This window comes from Cervus elaphus, chromosome X, assembly GCF_910594005.1.
Source record: "Cervus elaphus chromosome X, mCerEla1.1, whole genome shotgun sequence".
In the NCBI taxonomy this organism is placed as follows: domain Eukaryota; kingdom Metazoa; phylum Chordata; class Mammalia; order Artiodactyla; family Cervidae; genus Cervus; species Cervus elaphus.
Genome location: NC_057848.1, coordinates 151,193,759 through 151,212,611, shown reverse-complemented (window position 1 = coordinate 151,212,611; position 18,853 = coordinate 151,193,759). Strand labels below are relative to the sequence as shown.

The following is an 18,853-nucleotide window of genomic DNA, read 5'->3' as shown; positions in this document are numbered from 1 at the left end:
TCACAACTCCCACCCTTGAGCCCTTCCTGCTCCCAACACCAACCTCTTCATTGACTCCTCAGCTGTCATCCCTCACATGGCGGCCTGAATGATGGCTTCTGACATCAGTTCTTCATTACAGAAAATCCACAGTGGCTGCTGCCTGCAACTTACAGTCCAAATTCCTTAACAAGGCTTCTTTTGTCTGCTGTGTGGGACTTCTGTGTCCTAGAATAGTCTGTACCTGCTGCTCTTTATACCATATCCCTTTCCTCCCTCACCTGACTCCCCCCACCCCCCACCCCCAGTACTGTCTCCTGGAATGTTCCTAATCCTCCAGACTGGCCTAAGAGCCCCTTCTGTGACCCCATCATACCCTAACCATAGTCATGGATGGGCCTTTTCAACCACTATTGGGAAATACTTCGCAGTTGAAAGAGGTATCAGTCTGTTATTGGCCTGTTTTCTTATTGCTAGGTTAAAAGGAGAGGACAGCTAGTGTTGCCAAAGGAGTCAGAGATCATCATCTCTAGTTATACACTTAAAGCAGAGGAAGCTGAGGCTCCAAAAGATAAAGTGGTCAGCTCCTCAGTTGCAGAGGGCTCGGCTTCTCACCTGCAGTCCACTCTGCATTTCCATGGTGCTTCTGAAGTTTTGTCCTCTGTGATTGATGCCAACGGGTTAAATAAGATGGCTTAAAAAAAAAAAAGTCCTGTAATCTCAGAGGGTTGAACAGTTTCATCTTGATAGCAGGTAATGATCACTGAGCCTTGCTGAAATCAATGCTGCTAATAAAAACGAAGTACTCCCAAAGACCCTGTTATTGTTTCTCACTTTCTTACAGATTCTAAGTAAGTCAGTTGTTGCTGAATGCTCCATAATTATGAAAAGAATCTTACTCTTTGCATATGGGAAGATATCCTGTCTTCATTATGACTTTTTCAAGGTTGAATAATCCTGACTGCACCTGGCTTCAGCTAGTAACTTTAAGGGGAATGTAATCTTTGTTTACCATGATCTTTTTGTGGCAAATGAGGCATAAACAGTGTCAAATGTGTTGCATGAAGTGTGATATTAGTTTGACTGTAAAATGAGCTATTTGAATCTTTGAATCCAATATTAGGGTCTTTATTTTTCTTTGCATAGAATTTTGTTTTTTCGTCTCTAACTGTTGTGAGGATGACTTTTAATTTTCTGAGCTACTGTGACTTTTTTTCTTTTTTAATCATCCCCACAGTCCTCCCTTCCCTCTCCCCTATCTTCCCCCCACCCCCGCCTCTTTTACCCCAGCTGAAAATTAGACAACTCTTGTAAGAATTTTAATCATCTGCAGAAATGAGAATTCTTAGATGGTCTTATTTCTACTAGAACCTGTGACAAAAGGAAGCACTGATGAGCTATCTTGTGACACTGGAGTAATTGGCTTTGTGAACAGTAGCCTTTGCTTGTGCCAGAATTTTCTTAGTGTCTCAGGCAAGTGGCCCTGTTGAATAGCTGTGTTGATGACTGCTGTCTAATTATTCACAGAGCCCGGGATTTTGTATAGTGGCCATCTCTTAGGTTGACTGTCAAATCTGTGGAGTCTTTTCTCTTTTTCCAACCTTTTATTCTGTATTGAGGTATAGCTGATTAACAAACGATGTTGTGACAGTTTCAGATGAACAGTGAAGGGACTCAGCCATACATATACATGTATCCATTCTCCCCCAAACACTACTCCCATCCAAGCTGCCATATAACTTTGAGCAGAGTTCCCTGTGCTGTACTGCAGGTCCTTGTTGGTTATCCATTTTAAATATAGCAGTGCAGAGTCATTTTTTGATGACTAGTTTTCATGAACAATGACTCGATGTCCAGAAAGGCTTGGTCTACTTTGTGGTGTACATCACTTAGGGATCTCAAAAGGAGCTTGTCTCCTGATTTGGTTACTAGACCATTTGTTAAACTGACATAGGAGAGAGAACAACACAAACGCTTTCCAGCCAGATGTCTTTGGTAGTCTGTGAAGTAGAAAGGGTGAATTAGGAAATAATAGTTGAGCTCTGAGATATTTACTATTATATGGAATAAGATATGAGATGAATTATGTTTTTCCAAAACAGTTTTATGTACAGAAGACTACTGATGTACCATACATAGTTATCCTTACATAGAAATGTTAGTTTTTGTTGGTAAGTACAAGTGCTGAAAAGGAATTTAGTGTTCTCAGAGTTCTCACAAGAGGTTTAAATAGATTTGTTGGAGAATAGTTTGCTTTTTTGATTTCTCTTAATCTGGGTAATCCTGGTTCTAGGGAAAATGTTTTTCCCCCTACACTGATCTAGGATGTCTCCCTAGTTTTTGACGTGTGTCTTCATTGAGGTGGCATGTCTTTCTAATTCCCCAGGGGTTTCTGCACTGACGCAAGGTATCTACTCAGACCTGGGATGTCGCCCTAATAGCTGAGGCTTGTCTGCATTTATCTGGGATGTTTCCCTACTTCTAGGGCGAATGTTTCCACCAAGTTACTGGTGTGATATTGCCATACAGCATAGTTACTGAGTAAAGGACCTGGTCTTCGAGATTGGGTAGCGGATACAAATTTGCTGTAGAAAATGACTTAACATGAAAGCATACATGTGTGGACACATTCAGTGAGCTTTTATGGCATCCCTTTAATGTGATATAATTGAAATGTGTACTGTTTCATGATTTTTACTTATTCTTTCAGGTGTGGTATTTCTGTTTGGCAAAGTCTGGATCGAATCTGCTGACACCCATGTGAGCTGCTGTGTCATGGTGAAGAACATCGAGCGAACGCTCTGTTTCCTTCCCCGTGAAATGGTAACCCTTAGTACACAGCTTTTATTCCAAGTGCATTCTGTCTTCTGCCACCAACCTGGTCCTTTGATAGGGCTGTGACTTATCTACAACCTAGAAATGGTCCTTTCTTTTTAAAAAAAATACTCCTGGTTCTTAGTTGTGGCACATGGGATCTAGTTCCTTGACCAGGGATCAAATCCTGGGCCCCCTGCATTGGGAAGTGGAGTCTTAGCCACTGGACCACCAGGGAAGTCCCTTTATGGTCCTTTCTTATTGCCTGCCTTATGACCCCCTGATTGTTAGCAGCTCCATTAGACATTTGGAAAAGTGGAAAAATGGAGTAAAACACTGTTTTTCAACTTGTTAGAGCATCAAAGTGCCTGAGTTTCAGTATATAAGGCTGTCTATCCCCCAACTCTCAGTTTCCATGATTATCGGCGTTGAGAATATATGGCTCTAAAATAGGACATGACATTTGGCCCATGAAAAACAGTTTTCATGCTTTTGTTATTTCCACTACAGCCATTTAACAGGGTCAGTTCCATTTGCTCCTCCTTTTTATTTGCCCTTAACATCCATACTCCCCTCTCAGCCCCAGCCCCTCCCTATCTCAGTTGAACTGTGAAGCATTTTGGTCAAGATTTACAACATTATTCTCCCATTTTGTAGGATTGGTCATCTTTATCTCTGGTTTGCTTTTATGATGTCATTGGGAGGAATTGGGCACTGGATTTAGTATATTTTTGGGTCCATTTGTATTTTTGAACTCACCTTGTTCTATTAGATGTTTGAGTGGGTAAAGATGAAAATTGATTTAGACTGGGTTTCTGGTAGTTGAGAAGATCTTATTTACAGATACCTTTTCCCCCTCCCCTTGCCTGCCCTCTCCATGGGAAAGCAGAAAGTTGATCTAAATACGGGGAAAGAAAGTGGAACTCCAGTTACCATGAAGGATGTTTATGATGAATTTGATGAGAAAATAGCAGCAAAATATAAGATTATGAAATTCAAGTCCAAGGTTTGTATTTGGTGATAATTTTTTGGTTCTGTGTATTAGTTATTTGTTAGTTTTCTGATTTATGGAAATTTCATAGATATCAATATAAAACCAATATGTTAGATGCATAAAAACAGTTATGTCTTTCTCTTTAAACTAGAAAATAATGTTCATCGGTTTGAATAAAAAGGTAATATGTATAAAGTAATGGCTTCCAGTACTTGAAGCATATCTTGTCCTCTTATTCTGAAATGGAGGAGAAACTGTTCTGATCTTGTTTATATTGGTTTATTGCTAAGTTGTCTTGGTCACAAGGTTAAATCTTTAAAAATCAGGAACTGTGATGCTATTTCTGATAGAATAAAGTTCTTCTATTCGTGTGATGCATATTGATTAGTTAGTTGTCTTGATTGTAGTGAAATATTGATGCCCTTGGCCATAGTTGTAGGGCTGTAACTCCCTCAGGACACCAGCCATTAACAGTGTTTGTAATAAAGGGAGGATTGAGTTGCTGAAGATGAGGCTAACTGAGCTGTTTGAGCTTTGACTTGTGGCTGATGGATCAAGTGTCTCTGAAGTTCTAGAAGCAATGTGATGTAATGGTGAAGAGTGTAGGGACTGGTGCTTTAAGTCCTAGCTCTACCACATCCTGGTCTGTTATCTTGGACAAGCGCTGAGTGACTTCTCTGGGCCTCTTTCTTCACCTGAGAAATGGGGCCGTATTTTAAGAGCTGTTGGAAGAGTTAAGTAAGTTAATTGATATTAGTGATTGAATCAGTCCTTGGTGTATAGCAAGCACTCAGTACATGTATGCTGTAATTATAATGTTTATTACTAATTTTTCTAGCAAGATGGAGTTGCTTAGTATCAAAGAGTAGCAAATGATTTAGTACATCGACAATGTAAACATTTTTAGTGTTTCATTGCCTCTCTTGAATGCAAATATTTCTAAATTCTCTAGTGTCCCAAAGAAGTCTTAAACGTTTTGTCACTAGGTATTTTTCATCCCAGATGAAAGGGGTGGGGGGGAAGATGCTTTTTTGGTGTATTTGATGCTTGTCAATTTAATTTTTGAAGTTTCTTTGTCTTAATGATTTTTAAATATCAACTTACCCAGGTAGTAGAAAAGAACTATGCTTTTGAGATACCTGATGTTCCGGAGAAATCTGAGTACTTGGAAGTTAGATACTCGGTAAGTCAAATAAAGAAAATGAATGGATTTGGGTTGAAAATGGCGTTTTCCTATTTTTGAGTTTTCAGCTGGCTTTTAATTAGGAGTACTGGCAGGGCTCTTCAAACTCACAGTTCACTGAAGTGAACTTATAGTCATGAATAATTAAAATGAATAAAATGAATTTAGATATGTAGACTATAGGTTATACTGCCTTTCTCTGCTTTCAAGTATGCATCTGTAAAAACATAAGTTGAAATGACACAACTGTTTGTCAAGTGGAACAAATGCACAAGATGGAGTTGAACGTCATTAGTCTGTTGAAGTGTCCGTCTGAGCAGTGAAAAGGTGAGAGGAGAGCATCAGTAGTGTTGCCGTAGTGCTGCTCTTGCTCCCGTGACAGACAAGGTCACTGCTGCAGGATGTTAATTAACTGGACCTTAACCTCTCTTTACTTCCGTTCTAGTGTTTTGATCTCATGATGTTGGAAAAGGGAAACTTAAGAAATGTCTGACAGTGGTGTTGTAAAGCACCATGGAAGCATTTTGAATGATTCTCACTCCCTTGCTTTCATTCTTCTAATGGAGTTGTACTTATTTGGCTATTCATCAGGAAGGCATGTACAGCTTTGGACAGAAATCCTCTTTTGAGGGAGCTTCTTGACCCATTTTTCTTCTAATGGGTGTCATCAAGATGCATTATTTTGTCATTGTGATTTGTTTTTGTTTCATGCTGTGAATTGTTTTGGATTTCATGTGTGGCAAATTACATTTCATATATATCAAAGAGGTTTCTTCTGGTGGTTCATAGAGAGGCTTTTGTTTATTTCAAATACAGAGTTTGGAAAATGTGAAGTAATAGTTTTAAGCAAAAAAAAAAAACAAAAAAAGGATTTTTTTTTCTTTGCTTTTTTCAGGCTGAAATGCCACAGCTTCCTCAGGATTTGAAAGGAGAAACTTTTTCTCATGTATTTGGGACCAACACATCCAGCCTGGAACTGTTCTTAATGAATAGAAAGATCAAAGGACCTTGTTGGCTTGAAGTGAAAAATCCACGTAAGGAGACATTTACTTTCAGAACACTCAGTAAATTGCTGATAGATGTGGTTTTTAGAAGTTAAAGACTTGGGCTCTTAATTTCAGTGTGACCACTTCCTTTTTTATGTTTGTTTCTTTAAGTAAGTTCCTTGAAGTATGTTTGAAATTACTCTTTTGTTTTGATGGTTCACATTTTAATGGGAGGGAGGGTTTAATTAACCTAGACAGACATTCGGGCACGTCCTTCATTGTGTTGCTATCATTGTGGCCTTCCGACCTGGCTGACATGGCCCAGCTGTTCAACATGGTGAACTGCTTACTTCTGAAGGAGTGAAATTTCACTGCCCAGTGTGGATAGTGTGTGTATGGTCTCTTACCTGGTGGTTTTCAGTATTTGCATTTATGATACTCTGTTTTGTCTTAATAAGTTTCTTAAAACTTTTTTTTGGATTCCTCTAAGCAGTGTTTTTGTTCTTATAAACCTCTTTTGGAGTCTTGGATGTTTTTGAAAAGTCAGATAAAAGCTGTGAGCTTTTTTCCCAGGAAAATGAACATACGTGTACATACACACACGAAGATTTGTATACAATAAACCAATAATGTGGTTTATTTTTAGTTAGATGTTATTATAAGACCTTCTTAGTAGAAGGTAGGATTGAAGACCATTTCAATTAATTACAGATGTCTTAATTATAGTGGCTTTTCTTTTTCAGCAAATAGCTATTGATTTGTTGTATCTATTCTCTTTCAGAGCTCTTGAATCAGCCAATCAGTTGGTGTAAAGTTGAGGCAATGGTCTTGAAACCGGACCTGGTGAACGTAATTAAGGATGTCGGTCCTCCTCCAGTTGTGGTCATGTCTTTGAGCATGAAGACAATGCAGAATGCAAAGACACATGAAAATGAGGTAAAGAAATAGGGCATATTTTGTACCTAGGCTTGGGGTACGATGCTTCTTGAAATTGTACAGCTCCTCTGTAAGGGAAGGTTGTTTTTTGTGGAAAGGAAAGAATACTAATTTACTGCCAAACTCCACTTTGAAGAATAAATTGAATTTATCTGATGTTGGAGCTTTTTTCCCCATTTTTTATTTTAGAGAACTGCACATGGACATAGAATAATATAATGAACTCCTCTGTACCCATCACTCATATTCACCAGTTAGCAAGATTTTGTCACACTTGTTTATCACCCCCCTTCTTTTTTTTCCTCCTGAAGTATTTTAAAGCTAATCTCAGACATTGTGTCATTTTACCCCTGTATACTTTGGTATGCATCCCTCAGAACATGCACACTTTCTTAAAGAATACCATTTGTTGTTGTTGTTCAGTCGCTAAGTCGTGTCTGACTCTTTGCAACCCCATGGACTGCAACATTCCAGGCTCCTCTGTCCTCGACTATCTTTTGGAGTTTACCCAAACTCATGTCCATTGAGTCAGTGATGCCATCCAGCCATCTCATCCCCTGTCGTCCCCTTCTCCTGCTCTCAATCTTTCCCAACATCAGGGTCTTTTCCAGTGAGTGGGCTCTTCACATCTGGTGGCCAAAGTATTGGAGCTTCAGCTTCAGCATCAGTCCTTCCATGAACATTCAGGGTTGATTTCCTTTAGAATTGACTGGTTTGATCTCCTTGTAGTCCAAGGGACTCTCAAGAGTCTTCTCCAACACCATAATTCAAAGGCATCAGTTCTTTGGCCCTCAGCCTTCTTTATTGTCCAGCTCTCACATCTCTACGTGACTACTGGAAAAACCATAGCTTTGACTGTGTGAACCTGTGTCAGCAAAGTGATGTCTCTGCTTTTTAAGTTAACTTATTTTTATAAATTTTTTGTTACTTATTTTTGCTTCCTCTTTTATAAAGTATCATTATAAACTCATGGACTTTATATATACTTAATATATTTCAATCTGTTGTGATCATTAATTTTTTTTTATTTGCTGCTTAAATTGTCTCTCTTTGGTCAGTGGGAACTTCTTTATGTTTGCTTGTAAATCCTTTTGGCATAGATAGGGATCTTTTTTTTCCATTTATTTATATTAGTTGGAGGCTAATTACTTTACAATATTGTAGTGGTTTTTGCCATACATTGACATGAATCAGCCATGGATTTACATGTATTCCCCATCCCGATTCCCCCTCCCAGGGATCTTTTTTAACAGCAGCATTTTGGCAATGTTTTTTCCTTTTGTATGTGATTTGATGTTTTAATAGTAGTTGATATAGTAGATAGTTAATAGTTAAAGTGTTAGGGGAAAGTTTAATTATTTTAAAAAGATCCTTCGTCTAGAGTGAGGTTTCTAAATACTGTTTCCCAAGAAAGGAAATGGGGTTTTGTGAGGAAGTAGCTGGTTCAGGGCAGTAATTGTCCAAGGTAAGCCTGGAACGTCTTGTTATACCAGGAGGCATGGACATTATTAAAATCTACTGAAGGTATGCCAGAAGGACTCAGGAAACAACTTGAATAGTACCCTATGTCAAAGATGGAGCAATTTGAGCATGTATAATTGCAACAGATTGAAACACATGACTTCATAATGATACTGTAAACACAGGACTACACTGTTCACTGCAAAGTAAGCTAGGGAACCAACTCATTATTTTGAAAATTGGTAAATGAATTGAATCAAACATTTATCTTGACTCTTTTGAACATACCTTGTACCTCAGGTAACCAAATGATCAGTGGAGGGAGGTTTACCTTTGTAGCTTTCCAGTTAGTAAATGATGAAGGAAGAATTGGATCTAGCTACTTTGCAATCCATAATGAGATAAATGATCTAGGTTTGATTTCCAGAGGCTGTTAATATCACTAGAATAGAGGTAACCAGACATGACGTGATAACTAGTGGTGGTAATGGTGGTTTAGTCTGTGGTGATCAGTAGCAACTCCAAAGAATTCTTGCCAAAAATTGAATCAGATTTTGATTAAGCCTTCAAATATAAATATGAATATACAGGCAGTACAGAAACAGGAACATGTTAAATGACATTCTTAGGATACAAGCAGCAGAATTTATAATGGGGGACACTATAGGATAATGCAACCCGGTTTCTTCAACAAATAAATTGCAGAGAAGTAATAGATGGGGAGGAGTTGTGCTGAGACAGTTTTATTACATGTCAACCAGTTGCAAAGTATGTTGATAAATACAGTTGAGAAAGTTGGGAAGACACAAGAATTTGAATCCTGCCAGGATATTTAATCAGGGCTTCCCTGATAGCTCAGTTGGTAAAGAATCCACCTGAAATGCAGGAGAGCCCACTTCAGTTCCTGGGTCAAGAAGATCCCCTGGAGAAGGGATAGGCTACCCAGTCCAGTATTCTTGGGCTTCCCTGGTGGCTCAGCTGGTAAAGAATCCACCTGCAATGCAGGAGACCTGGGTTCGATCCCTGGGTTGGGAAGATACCCTGGAGAAGGGAAAGGCTACCCACTCCAGTATTCTTGTCTGGAGAATTCTGTGAATCCCAAGGGGTCGCAAAGAGTTGGATGTGACTGAGCAACTTCATTTTCACTTTCAAGGAATCACTGTTCATTGACTTAGCTGGCATGATTGTATTGCATATGAAAAAACTTTTCATCTTTTAAAGTAATGGCTGTCAACTGGGTGCGATTTTAGCCCTCCAGGGGACTTTTGGCCATGTCTGCAGACAGTTTCGATTGTCACAACATGGAGACTGGGGAGTGGGGAGTGATGCTTTTGGCAGCCGTGGGAGCTAAATTTCCCACAATCCACAGAGCGGCCCCAGCAACAAAGAATTATTTGGCCTAAAATGTCCACAGTGCTGAGGTTGAGAAACACTATTCATATATGAGAAACATATAACCTGCTGAATTATTTCTGGATAAAGTGATAGGTATGGATTTTGCTTCAAAATAGTGTGGGGTAGGGCTGTTTATGAGTTGATAATTTAAGCTGGATGATTACTATATGAGAGTTGATCTTATTACTTAAATTTTTATTTAAATACTTTCATAATAAAAGTTAAAATATTCTTTTGAACTAAAATCTATATCTTTTTATGTTCTTGGTGATTTTGGTGAGAATGCAGATGACATAGTAGGTGTCTGATGAGTAATTTTCTTCTCTGCAGATTATTGCTGTGTCAGCGTTGGTCCATCACAGCTTTGCATTAGATAAAGCACCCCCACAGCCTCCCTTTCAGTCACACTTCTGCGGTATGTATGTTTTAAGGCGATTTACTAATGGCTTAATTTTTGTTTTTCTTGTTTCTTCTCCAGCTGTTGGTCAGTAACTTCAAAAAAATATTTTCAAGGATAACTAGTTCATACTGCTAAGCAAATATTTTTTTACCTTAAAGTATAGTTGATTTACAATATTGTGTTAATTTCAGATGTATAAGAAGATGATTCACTTTTACGTATATATATCTTTTCAGATTATTTTCTATTATAGGTTATTATAAGATATTTGACATAATTTTCTGTGTTACGCAGTCAGTCCTTGTTGCTGATCTGTTTTATGCATGGTAGTTTATTAATCCCATACTCTAAATTTATCATACTCTTATGTATTTGTCTATTCTTTTTTTTTAAGATTTATTATAAACTCAGAAAATTGAGGTATAACTGACATGTAGAATTAGTTTTAGATGTACAACATAATGATGCCATATTTGTACATGTAGCAAAATGATCACTACAATAAGTCTCATTAACATCCATCACTGTAGTTAGAATTTTTTTCCCTTGGTGATGAGAACTTCTGCGATTTTTTCTTTTAGCAACTTTCAAATATACTGTACAGGATTATTAACTGTAGTCACCATGCTATACATTACATACCCAGGGCTTATTTAGTTTGTACTTAATTGTACCCTTCACCTGTTTCATGAAACCCCCTCCCACTCTACTAACCACTGTCTGTTTTCTGTATCTATGAGCTCATTTTTGTCATTTTCTTTTGTTTTTTGAATCCACATTTAAGTGAGATCATATATTTATTTGTTTTCTCTGTCTTATTTCTCTTAGCATAATGCTCTCTAGATCCATCTGTATTCTTGAAAATGACAAGTTACTGTTTTCATTATTTTCAGATAAATACCCAGAAGTGGAATTGCTGGATTATATGGTGGTTCTGTTTTTACGTTTTTGAGTAAACTCCATACTGTTTTCCACAGTGACTGCATCAGTTTACATTCCCACCAACTGTGCACAAGGATTTCCTTTTCTCTCCATCCTCTCCAACACTTCTTATCTCCTCTCTTTTTGATAATAACCATTCTAACAGGTGTGGGGTAACATCTCATTGTGGTTTTGGATTTCTCTGATGATTTGTGGTGTTGAGTATCCTTTCTTGCACCTGCTGTCCATCTATATAATGGCTGTTCAGCTCTTCTGCCCAGTTTTTGATTATTTTTTTTTGGTTGTTAAATGCATTTTAAAAAATATATATGTTGGATATCAATGCCTTATTGGATATATGATTTGCAAATATTTTCTCCCATTCAGTGGGTTGCCTTTGCATTTTGTTGATGGTTTCTTTTGCTCTGTAGAACTTTGTACCTTGGTGTAGTCCTACTTATTTATTTTTGTTTTTGGTGCCTTTGGTTTTGGTGTCAAATCCAAAAAGTCATTGCCAAAACTGATGTCAAGGAGCTTACTGCCTATGTTTTCTTCTAGGAGTTATATGGTTTCTGGTCTTGTATTAAAGGTTTTAATCCATTTTGAGTTAGTTTTTTGTGTATGGTATAAGGTAGTGGTCCAGTTTTTAATTCTTTTGTATATGGCTGTCCAGTTTTCCCAACATACTTTTTTGAAGAGATTGTCCTTTCTCTATTGTATAGTCTTGGCTCCTTTGTCATAAATTAATTGACTATGTTATACACTATGTTAAGTTTATTTCTGGCACTCTATTCTGTTCCATTGTTCTATATGTCTGTTTTTATGCCAATACCATACTGTTTTCATTACTGTAGCTTTGTAATATAGTTTGAAATCAAGGTATGTGGTGCCTCCTGCTTTGTTCTTTCTCAAGTTTGCTTTGGCTATTCAAGGTCTTTTGTGGTTCCATATGAGTTTTAGGATAGTTTGTTTTGGTGATTCTTTAGACATTAAGGAGAATTTATATTAAGATGGTTTCCATTCAGAGACATTCAGTGTATGTGTACTTGAAATTGGATGAAGACGGGTGTTAGAATCTTTATTTTTTTCCTTTTTACAGTTGTATCTAAACCAAAGGACTGCATTTTTCCATATGATTTCAAAGAAAGCATTAAGGAAAAGGTAAATAACTCATTATTTATTCCTTTTAAACATGAAATATCTATTTGTTTAAAAAGAGAAAAGGAGAATGCTGTGGATTAGTAGAAATAAGATGTTTTCTATGTTAATTTGTTAGACCTATTCTTGTTAGATTGGGACTATGGCATTAACCCATTAAAACTATATTAGAGGTTTAAAACTAAAAATGTTTAACAATGTTTAAATGTTTCACCTCCTGGAAATAATAGGATTTGACACCTTACTAATAGATGAGGGTCTCAACCCCCCCCCTTCGGATAGCTTAATTGGAAGCTTTTCCAAAACTGCATGATGACTTGATTACTGTTTTAGCTAAGTATTGGCTAAAGCCTGCCCCACCCTCTTACCCTCACCTCACTAGCTTGAAGGAAGTCAAGAGAAGTTGAGGATGCTGTGGATATTAAAGGTGACATTTATTGGGAAGGTTGGTGTGGGATGGCTATATTTGATTAGTGATCTCTAAGCTCCCAGTATACTTCATGAAGAAGTTTTCATGGATCCTTAATAAAATGGGGGGGAGGAGTAGTATAATGTGAGTTTTTCATAAAAGTTCAGTTCAGTTGCTCAGTCGTGTCTGACTCTTTGTGACCTCATGGACTGCAGCATGCCAGGTCTCCCTGCCCATCACCAACTCCTGGAGTTTACTCAAACTCATGTCCATTGAGTTTGTGATGTCATCCAACCATCTCATCTCATCCTCTGTCGTCCCCTTCTCCTCCTGTCTTCAATCTTTCGCAGCATCAGGGTCTTTTCAAATGAGTCAGTTCTTCACATCAGGTGACTAAAGTATTGGAATTTCAGCTTCAGTGTCAGTCCTTCCAATGAATCTTTAGGTCTGATTTCCTTTAGGATTTACTGGTTGGATCTCCTTACAGTCCAATGGACTTTGAAGAGTCTCCTCCAACACCACAGTTCCAAAGCATCAATTCTTCGGTGCTCAGCTTTCTTTATAGTCCAACTCTCACATCCATACGTGACTACTAGAAAAACCATAGCTTTGACTAGATGGACCTTTGTTGGCAAAGTAATGTCTCTGCTTTTTAATATGCTGTCTAGGTTGGTCATAACTTTTCTTCCAAGGAGCAAGCGTCTTTTAATTTCATGGCTGTAGTCACCATCTGCAGTGATTTTGGAGCCAAAAAAAATAAAGTCTGACAGACTTCATAAAAGTAAATGTATTCAATATAAAAAATTTCTTTTTTGGAGAGTATGTTTTTTCCTTTATGAAATGCCTGTGTTGGTAAATTTGTAGGTTATTTTTGTGTTTTTAATGTCTTCACTTGACAAAATTAATAGCAACCTTACTGGGTTCCACTTACTTTAAATTGGTTTGAGAAGTCCAGTAGTCTGGGGGTACTATTGGATCAGGCTGTTATTTGTGGAGTGCCCTGAATTAGTAAGTAAAATGATCTAGGAAAATTCCATTAGAGTCAAACTGACATTTTGTAGCTGAGCTAGTGGTAGAAAACATAGCCATCAACTTAATTTTAAGATTCTTAATAAAGTGCATCTTTTGAATACCTGATTTCTGTTGAGTTGTGGAAGCCTTTTGTGTGTAGCTAGGTTTTATTTATATATAAGATGCTTATAGTTCTTACATGTATGTTTGTTTTTAGTCTAGTTTCTTATTTATGGGTTTTTATACCACTGTTTGGGATTAGTTTCTATAGTCCTTGGGATCTCTTTATGTGGTAAATACATAAATAGCAAAGTCTACCAGGAATTATATAGGAAAGTAAATAATGTTTTTGATAGGTTCTCTGATTCTTATGCTATAAAACATGTCCAGATGCACAAGAATGTCCCTGTGGAGGGACATTTCTGCACTCGATAGTGCTCAGTACTTAAAATCTTGCTTCATTCACATGCTTATTAGCAGAATGAGCTCCTCAGAGATTTTTGTGCAAGTATTACTGTGAAATCTAGAATCAGGAATTTCATTGCTGCGTTTTGTTTTGAAATGCATGTTTTTTTTTTTTTTAAACCCTAAGCAATCTTCCTGTGCTTAAGCAGAAAGCCAGGGAATAGTACTTGAGAATAGAGATAAGTGACTGGTATGTTTTTCTCTAACAGAATGTGAAGGTTGAGGTTGCTGCCACGGAAAGAACACTGCTAGGTTTTGTCCTTGCAAAAGTTCACAAAATTGATCCTGATATCATTGTGGTGAGTAGATCTTTGATCATGTCTTTGGGAAGCTCTTGATTCTTTAGTTCTTTTCAGTGTGCCTTGATTGGTACTTTTTGAGCAGCAGAGAATCTTTTCAGAGTGAAGTGACCTTGTGAACTGGTAGGAATTCGTCTACTTTCTGCTAACAGAAAGGAGAAAAACCCCAGCCCACTACAGGATAGTTTTTTTTCCCTCTAATAGAAAAGCAACTTATGAATTACTCTTGAAGTTTAGGATACTCCTGTTACAGTTAGAGAGCCGCCTGGAAGAAAAGTAAACTCATGTCAACTGTTAATAGCTTCAAAATTTTGGCATAGAGGCCCAGCTGTATAGTGGACACAGGAGTGAATTCCTTTGGTTTGGTGCATATCCCCCAAATTTAAGTATTTTAATTTTATGAGCCCAGTGGATCTCTGTGGCATATTCTTTTGAGAGCTCATGGCTAGGAGTCTTTTTTTATCTTGACGACCAAATATGCTCCTACTAAATAATAAGAGGTCATAAAGTAATTCATTGAGTTCTTTGCCCCAGTTCCGAAGAGTCCTCAGGCAACATTGTGCTTTGTATCCTCTAAACATAGGTTTTAGGACTTAGGTTGTAGATGCCTTGGTAGGAGTTCTGCCTTTTGTCTTGGGTTAATAGAGCAGTCAAATTATACCATGCTTTTGGGATTGTTGGATGGAAGTAATATAAATGTCTGTATTTTAAGTGAAATAGCAGTAATTTAGTTACATGGAAGCCTTGTGAAAAATGTTTGCCATACGTTTCTGTGTTCATTTTTGTTCTTGAACCCCTTTCTGGATGACAGTGTAGCCGAAGTACTGAGAGCCTATAGGTTGTTACCAGTGTCTGTGTACCCACTTCTCTAACGATCTTTCAAGACCCATCTCGAAAGTGCTAGGAAGATTCTGTCCATGGTGCCCTCCTGTGGTCCTCTGGCTCAGCACCAGGCCTACATCCAGTCTACTAACATTCTCCCTCTTGGGCCCCAAGGAGATATCATGGCATGTAGGTTTAGCGGGCCTACCTTAGGGTGTTAGACCCAAGACTGTGAGAAATCTGAACCAAAATGAGAGAATCCTGACATGGGTTTGAGTCCCTAATCCCAGGCATGAGAATTTGGAAATGAGACTTGCTCATGTCCTTTGGGTCTCTGAGTTTAATAGACAAACTTGCCATCAGTATAGTGGTATGTATCTTTAATTAAAATTAATAACAAGTAAATCTGTTTATTAGCTGATTTTAAACTTCATATAGTTTATTTTGCTAGTTCAGTTCAGTCGCTCAGTCATGTCCAACTCTTTGCGACCCCATGAACTGCAGCATGCCAGGCCTCCCTGTCCACCATGAACTCCTGGAGTTTACCCAAACTCATGTCCATTGAGTTGGTGATGCCATCTAACCATCTCATCCTCTGTTGTCCCCTTCTCCTCCTGCCTTCAGTCTTTCCCAACATCAGGGTTTTTCAAATGAGTCATCTCTTCGCATCAGGTGGCCAAAGTATTGGAGTTTCAGCCTCAACATTAGTACTTCCAATGAACACCCAGGACTGATCTCCTTTAGGATGGACTGGTTGGATCTCCTTGCAGTCCAAGGGACTCTCAAGAGTCTTCTCCAACACCACAGTTCAAAAACATTAATTATTCTGCACTCAGCTTTCTTTATAGTCCAACTCTCACATCCATAGATGATTACTGGAAAAACATAGCCTTGACTAGATGGACCTTTGTTGGCAAAGTAATGTCTCTGCTTTTTTTTTTTTTTTCTGCTTTTTAATATGCTATCTAGGTTGGCCATAACTTTTCTTCCAAGGAGGAAGTGTCTTTTAATTTCATGGCTGCAGTCACCATCTGCAGTGATTTTAGAGCCCCAGAAAATAAAGTCAGCAACTGTTACCACTGTTTCCCCATCTATTTGCCATGAAGTGATGGGACCAGATGCCATGATCTTAGTTTTCTGAATGTTGAGCTTTAAGCCAACTTTTTCACTCTCCTCTTTCACTTTCATCACAAGGCTCTTTAGTTCTTCTTCACTTTCTGCCGTAAGGGTGGTTTTATTTGCATATCTGAGGTTATTGATATTTCTCCCGGCAATCTTGATTCCAGCTTGTGCTTCCTCTAGCCCAGCATTTCTCATGATGTACTCTGCATATAAGTTAAAAAAGCAGGGTGTTCTCAGGTTGTGGAGAGGGAGGTGGGAGGGGGGATCGGGATGGGGAATACATGTAATTCCATGGCTGATTCATGTCAATGTATGACAAAATCCACTACAATATTGTAAAGTAATTAGCCTCCAACTAATAAAAATAAATGAAACAAAACAAAACAAAACAAAACAAAAAAGCAGGGTGACAATATACAGCCTTGACGTACTCCTTTTCCTGTTTGGAACCAGTGTGTTGTTCCATGTCCATTTCTAACTGTTGCTTCCTGACCTGCATATATGTTTTTCAAGAGGCAGGTCAGGTGGTCTGGTATTCCCATGTCTTTCAGAATTTTCCACAGTTTATTGTGATCCACACAGTCAAAGGCTCTGGCATAGTCAATAAAGCAGAAATAGATGTTTTCTGGAACTCTTTTGCTTTTTCAGTGATCCAGCGGATGCTGGCAATTTGATCTCTGGTTCTTCTGCCTTTCTAAAACCAGCTTGAACATCTGGAAGTTCACAGTTCACATATTGCTGAAGCCTGACTTGGCGAATTTTGAGCATTACTTTACTAGCGTGTGAGATGAGTGCAATTGTGCGGTAGTTTGAGCATTCTTTGGGATTGCCTTTCTTTTGGATTGGAATGAAAACTGACCTTTTCCAGTCCTGTGGCCACTGCTGAGTTTTCCAAATTTGCTGACATATTGAGTGCAGCACTTTCCCAGCATCATCTTTTAGGATTTGAAATAGCTCAACTGGAATTCCATCCCCTCTACTAGCTTTGTTCGTAGTGATACTTCATAAGGCCCACTTGACTTCACATTCCAGGTTGTCTGGCTCTAGGTGAGTGTCAGTGATCACACCATCGTGATTATCTGGGTCATGAAGATCTCTTTTGTACAGTTCTTCTGTGTATTCTTGCCACCTCTTCTTAATATCTTCTGCTTCTGTTAGGTCCATACCATTTCTGTCCTTTATTGAGCCCATCTTTGCATGAAATATTCCCTGGGTATCTCTGATTTTCTTGAAGAGATCTCTAGTCTTTCCTATTCTAAAATAAGCATAATTCTAAAATAAGCATATTCTAAAATAAGCATAATTCATATGATGGAAATTATTAGTACAGACTTGGAAAATATGGTTATCTTTTTGAGTGTTTTTTTTTTTTTTTACTCAGAATAGTTTTGTTTCCATGTTTTTAACAAGTTTCTTATTTGAACTATGGAGTGTTATTATCTTTTTATTTTGTTGCATGTTGATTAAAAGTCAAAATCAGTTGTGTTTGAACTCAGTTTTTTAAGAAGAAACTGGGTGTACTTCCCGAGTTTTCTAAGAAGTCTGTATAAACTGTCACACAACATAGCTGGGTTCTCGGTTGGTAAGGAAGTAAAATGAAATTGTTTGAATACAGCTTCTACTGATGACCTGAAAAGTATGGGACATTAAAATTTGCATTTGCCTGAGAGACCGTGAGGCATAAGTTGCAAATTAAAAGACATCATATGAACCTGGCATCAATTAGGATAAAATAAAGTTTATTCCAGCAATCTGCTTAGCAGCCTTGTTAATGTCAAGGCTAATGAATGCTGCTGATGAATAAATTCCTGAAGAAGAAAGGACCCCAATCGGAGGTAAGCTCATGATGCCTTCAATTAGAGACCAGAAAAAGAAAGGGCAGAGAAATTCTATGCATTATGATGATAAATCCTTTAATTTGTGTTTCTTATAATGTTATTGGCTGCCTTCTTTTTCTGACTAGGGTCATAATATTTATGGTTTTGAACTGGAAGTGCTACTACAGAGAATTAATGTGTGCAAAGTTCCTTTCTGGTCCAAGATAGGTCGGCTGAAGCGATCCAACATGCCAAAGCTTGGGGTAATCATAATTTTCAAATCTTACTTCTCTGTTTTGGCTTCTGTATATTGAGTAGCTACCAGGTTGCACCTTGTGCTTCTTTGACTTGGAATCGGTTGCCTTATGATGGGACATTTTAACTTTGGCACTAAACCCCTTTTCCTTTGAATTCAGCATTTTATTAGTAACCACTGGTAATTTTAAAATTTAGCTTTTAGAATCTACAGATAGCACATGCTTATTAACACCACTTGGGCATCCCTAAGAAACAGAGCTGTGGGGTTCAGGAAGGAGATGGGAAGGAAGAACGGGAGGGATCAGACACTGATTGGCCTCTGTGATTGTCCTCTCTGTGAGCAATTGCAGGTTTAGGGGTACATTCTCACAGAGGGGGCAGAGCTTGTTCAAGATCCTAAAGCTAGTAAAGGCAAGAACCAAA

The 18,853-nt window shown here is 38.0% G+C and overlaps 1 protein-coding gene across 2 annotated transcripts in view; it reads left to right on the top strand.

Annotated features, from left to right (window-relative positions):
* Positions 1-18,853, top strand: part of POLA1 (DNA polymerase alpha 1, catalytic subunit) — a 289,718-nt gene that overhangs the window by 16,925 nt on the left and 253,940 nt on the right. Inside the window, exons 11-19 of one of the 2 annotated variants that reach the window (XM_043895337.1) lie at positions 2,690-2,802; positions 3,683-3,799; positions 4,896-4,970; positions 5,866-6,004; positions 6,738-6,892; positions 10,079-10,163; positions 12,169-12,230; positions 14,322-14,411; positions 18,319-18,435. In XM_043895337.1, coding sequence (XP_043751272.1) covers positions 2,690-2,802; positions 3,683-3,799; positions 4,896-4,970; positions 5,866-6,004; positions 6,738-6,892; positions 10,079-10,163; positions 12,169-12,230; positions 14,322-14,411; positions 18,319-18,435 — 953 coding nt within the window. The remainder of the gene's footprint in view (positions 1-2,689; positions 2,803-3,682; positions 3,800-4,895; positions 4,971-5,865; positions 6,005-6,737; positions 6,893-10,078; positions 10,164-12,168; positions 12,231-14,321; positions 14,412-18,318; positions 18,436-18,853) is intronic. The other variant, XM_043895338.1, reaches the window with a different exon arrangement.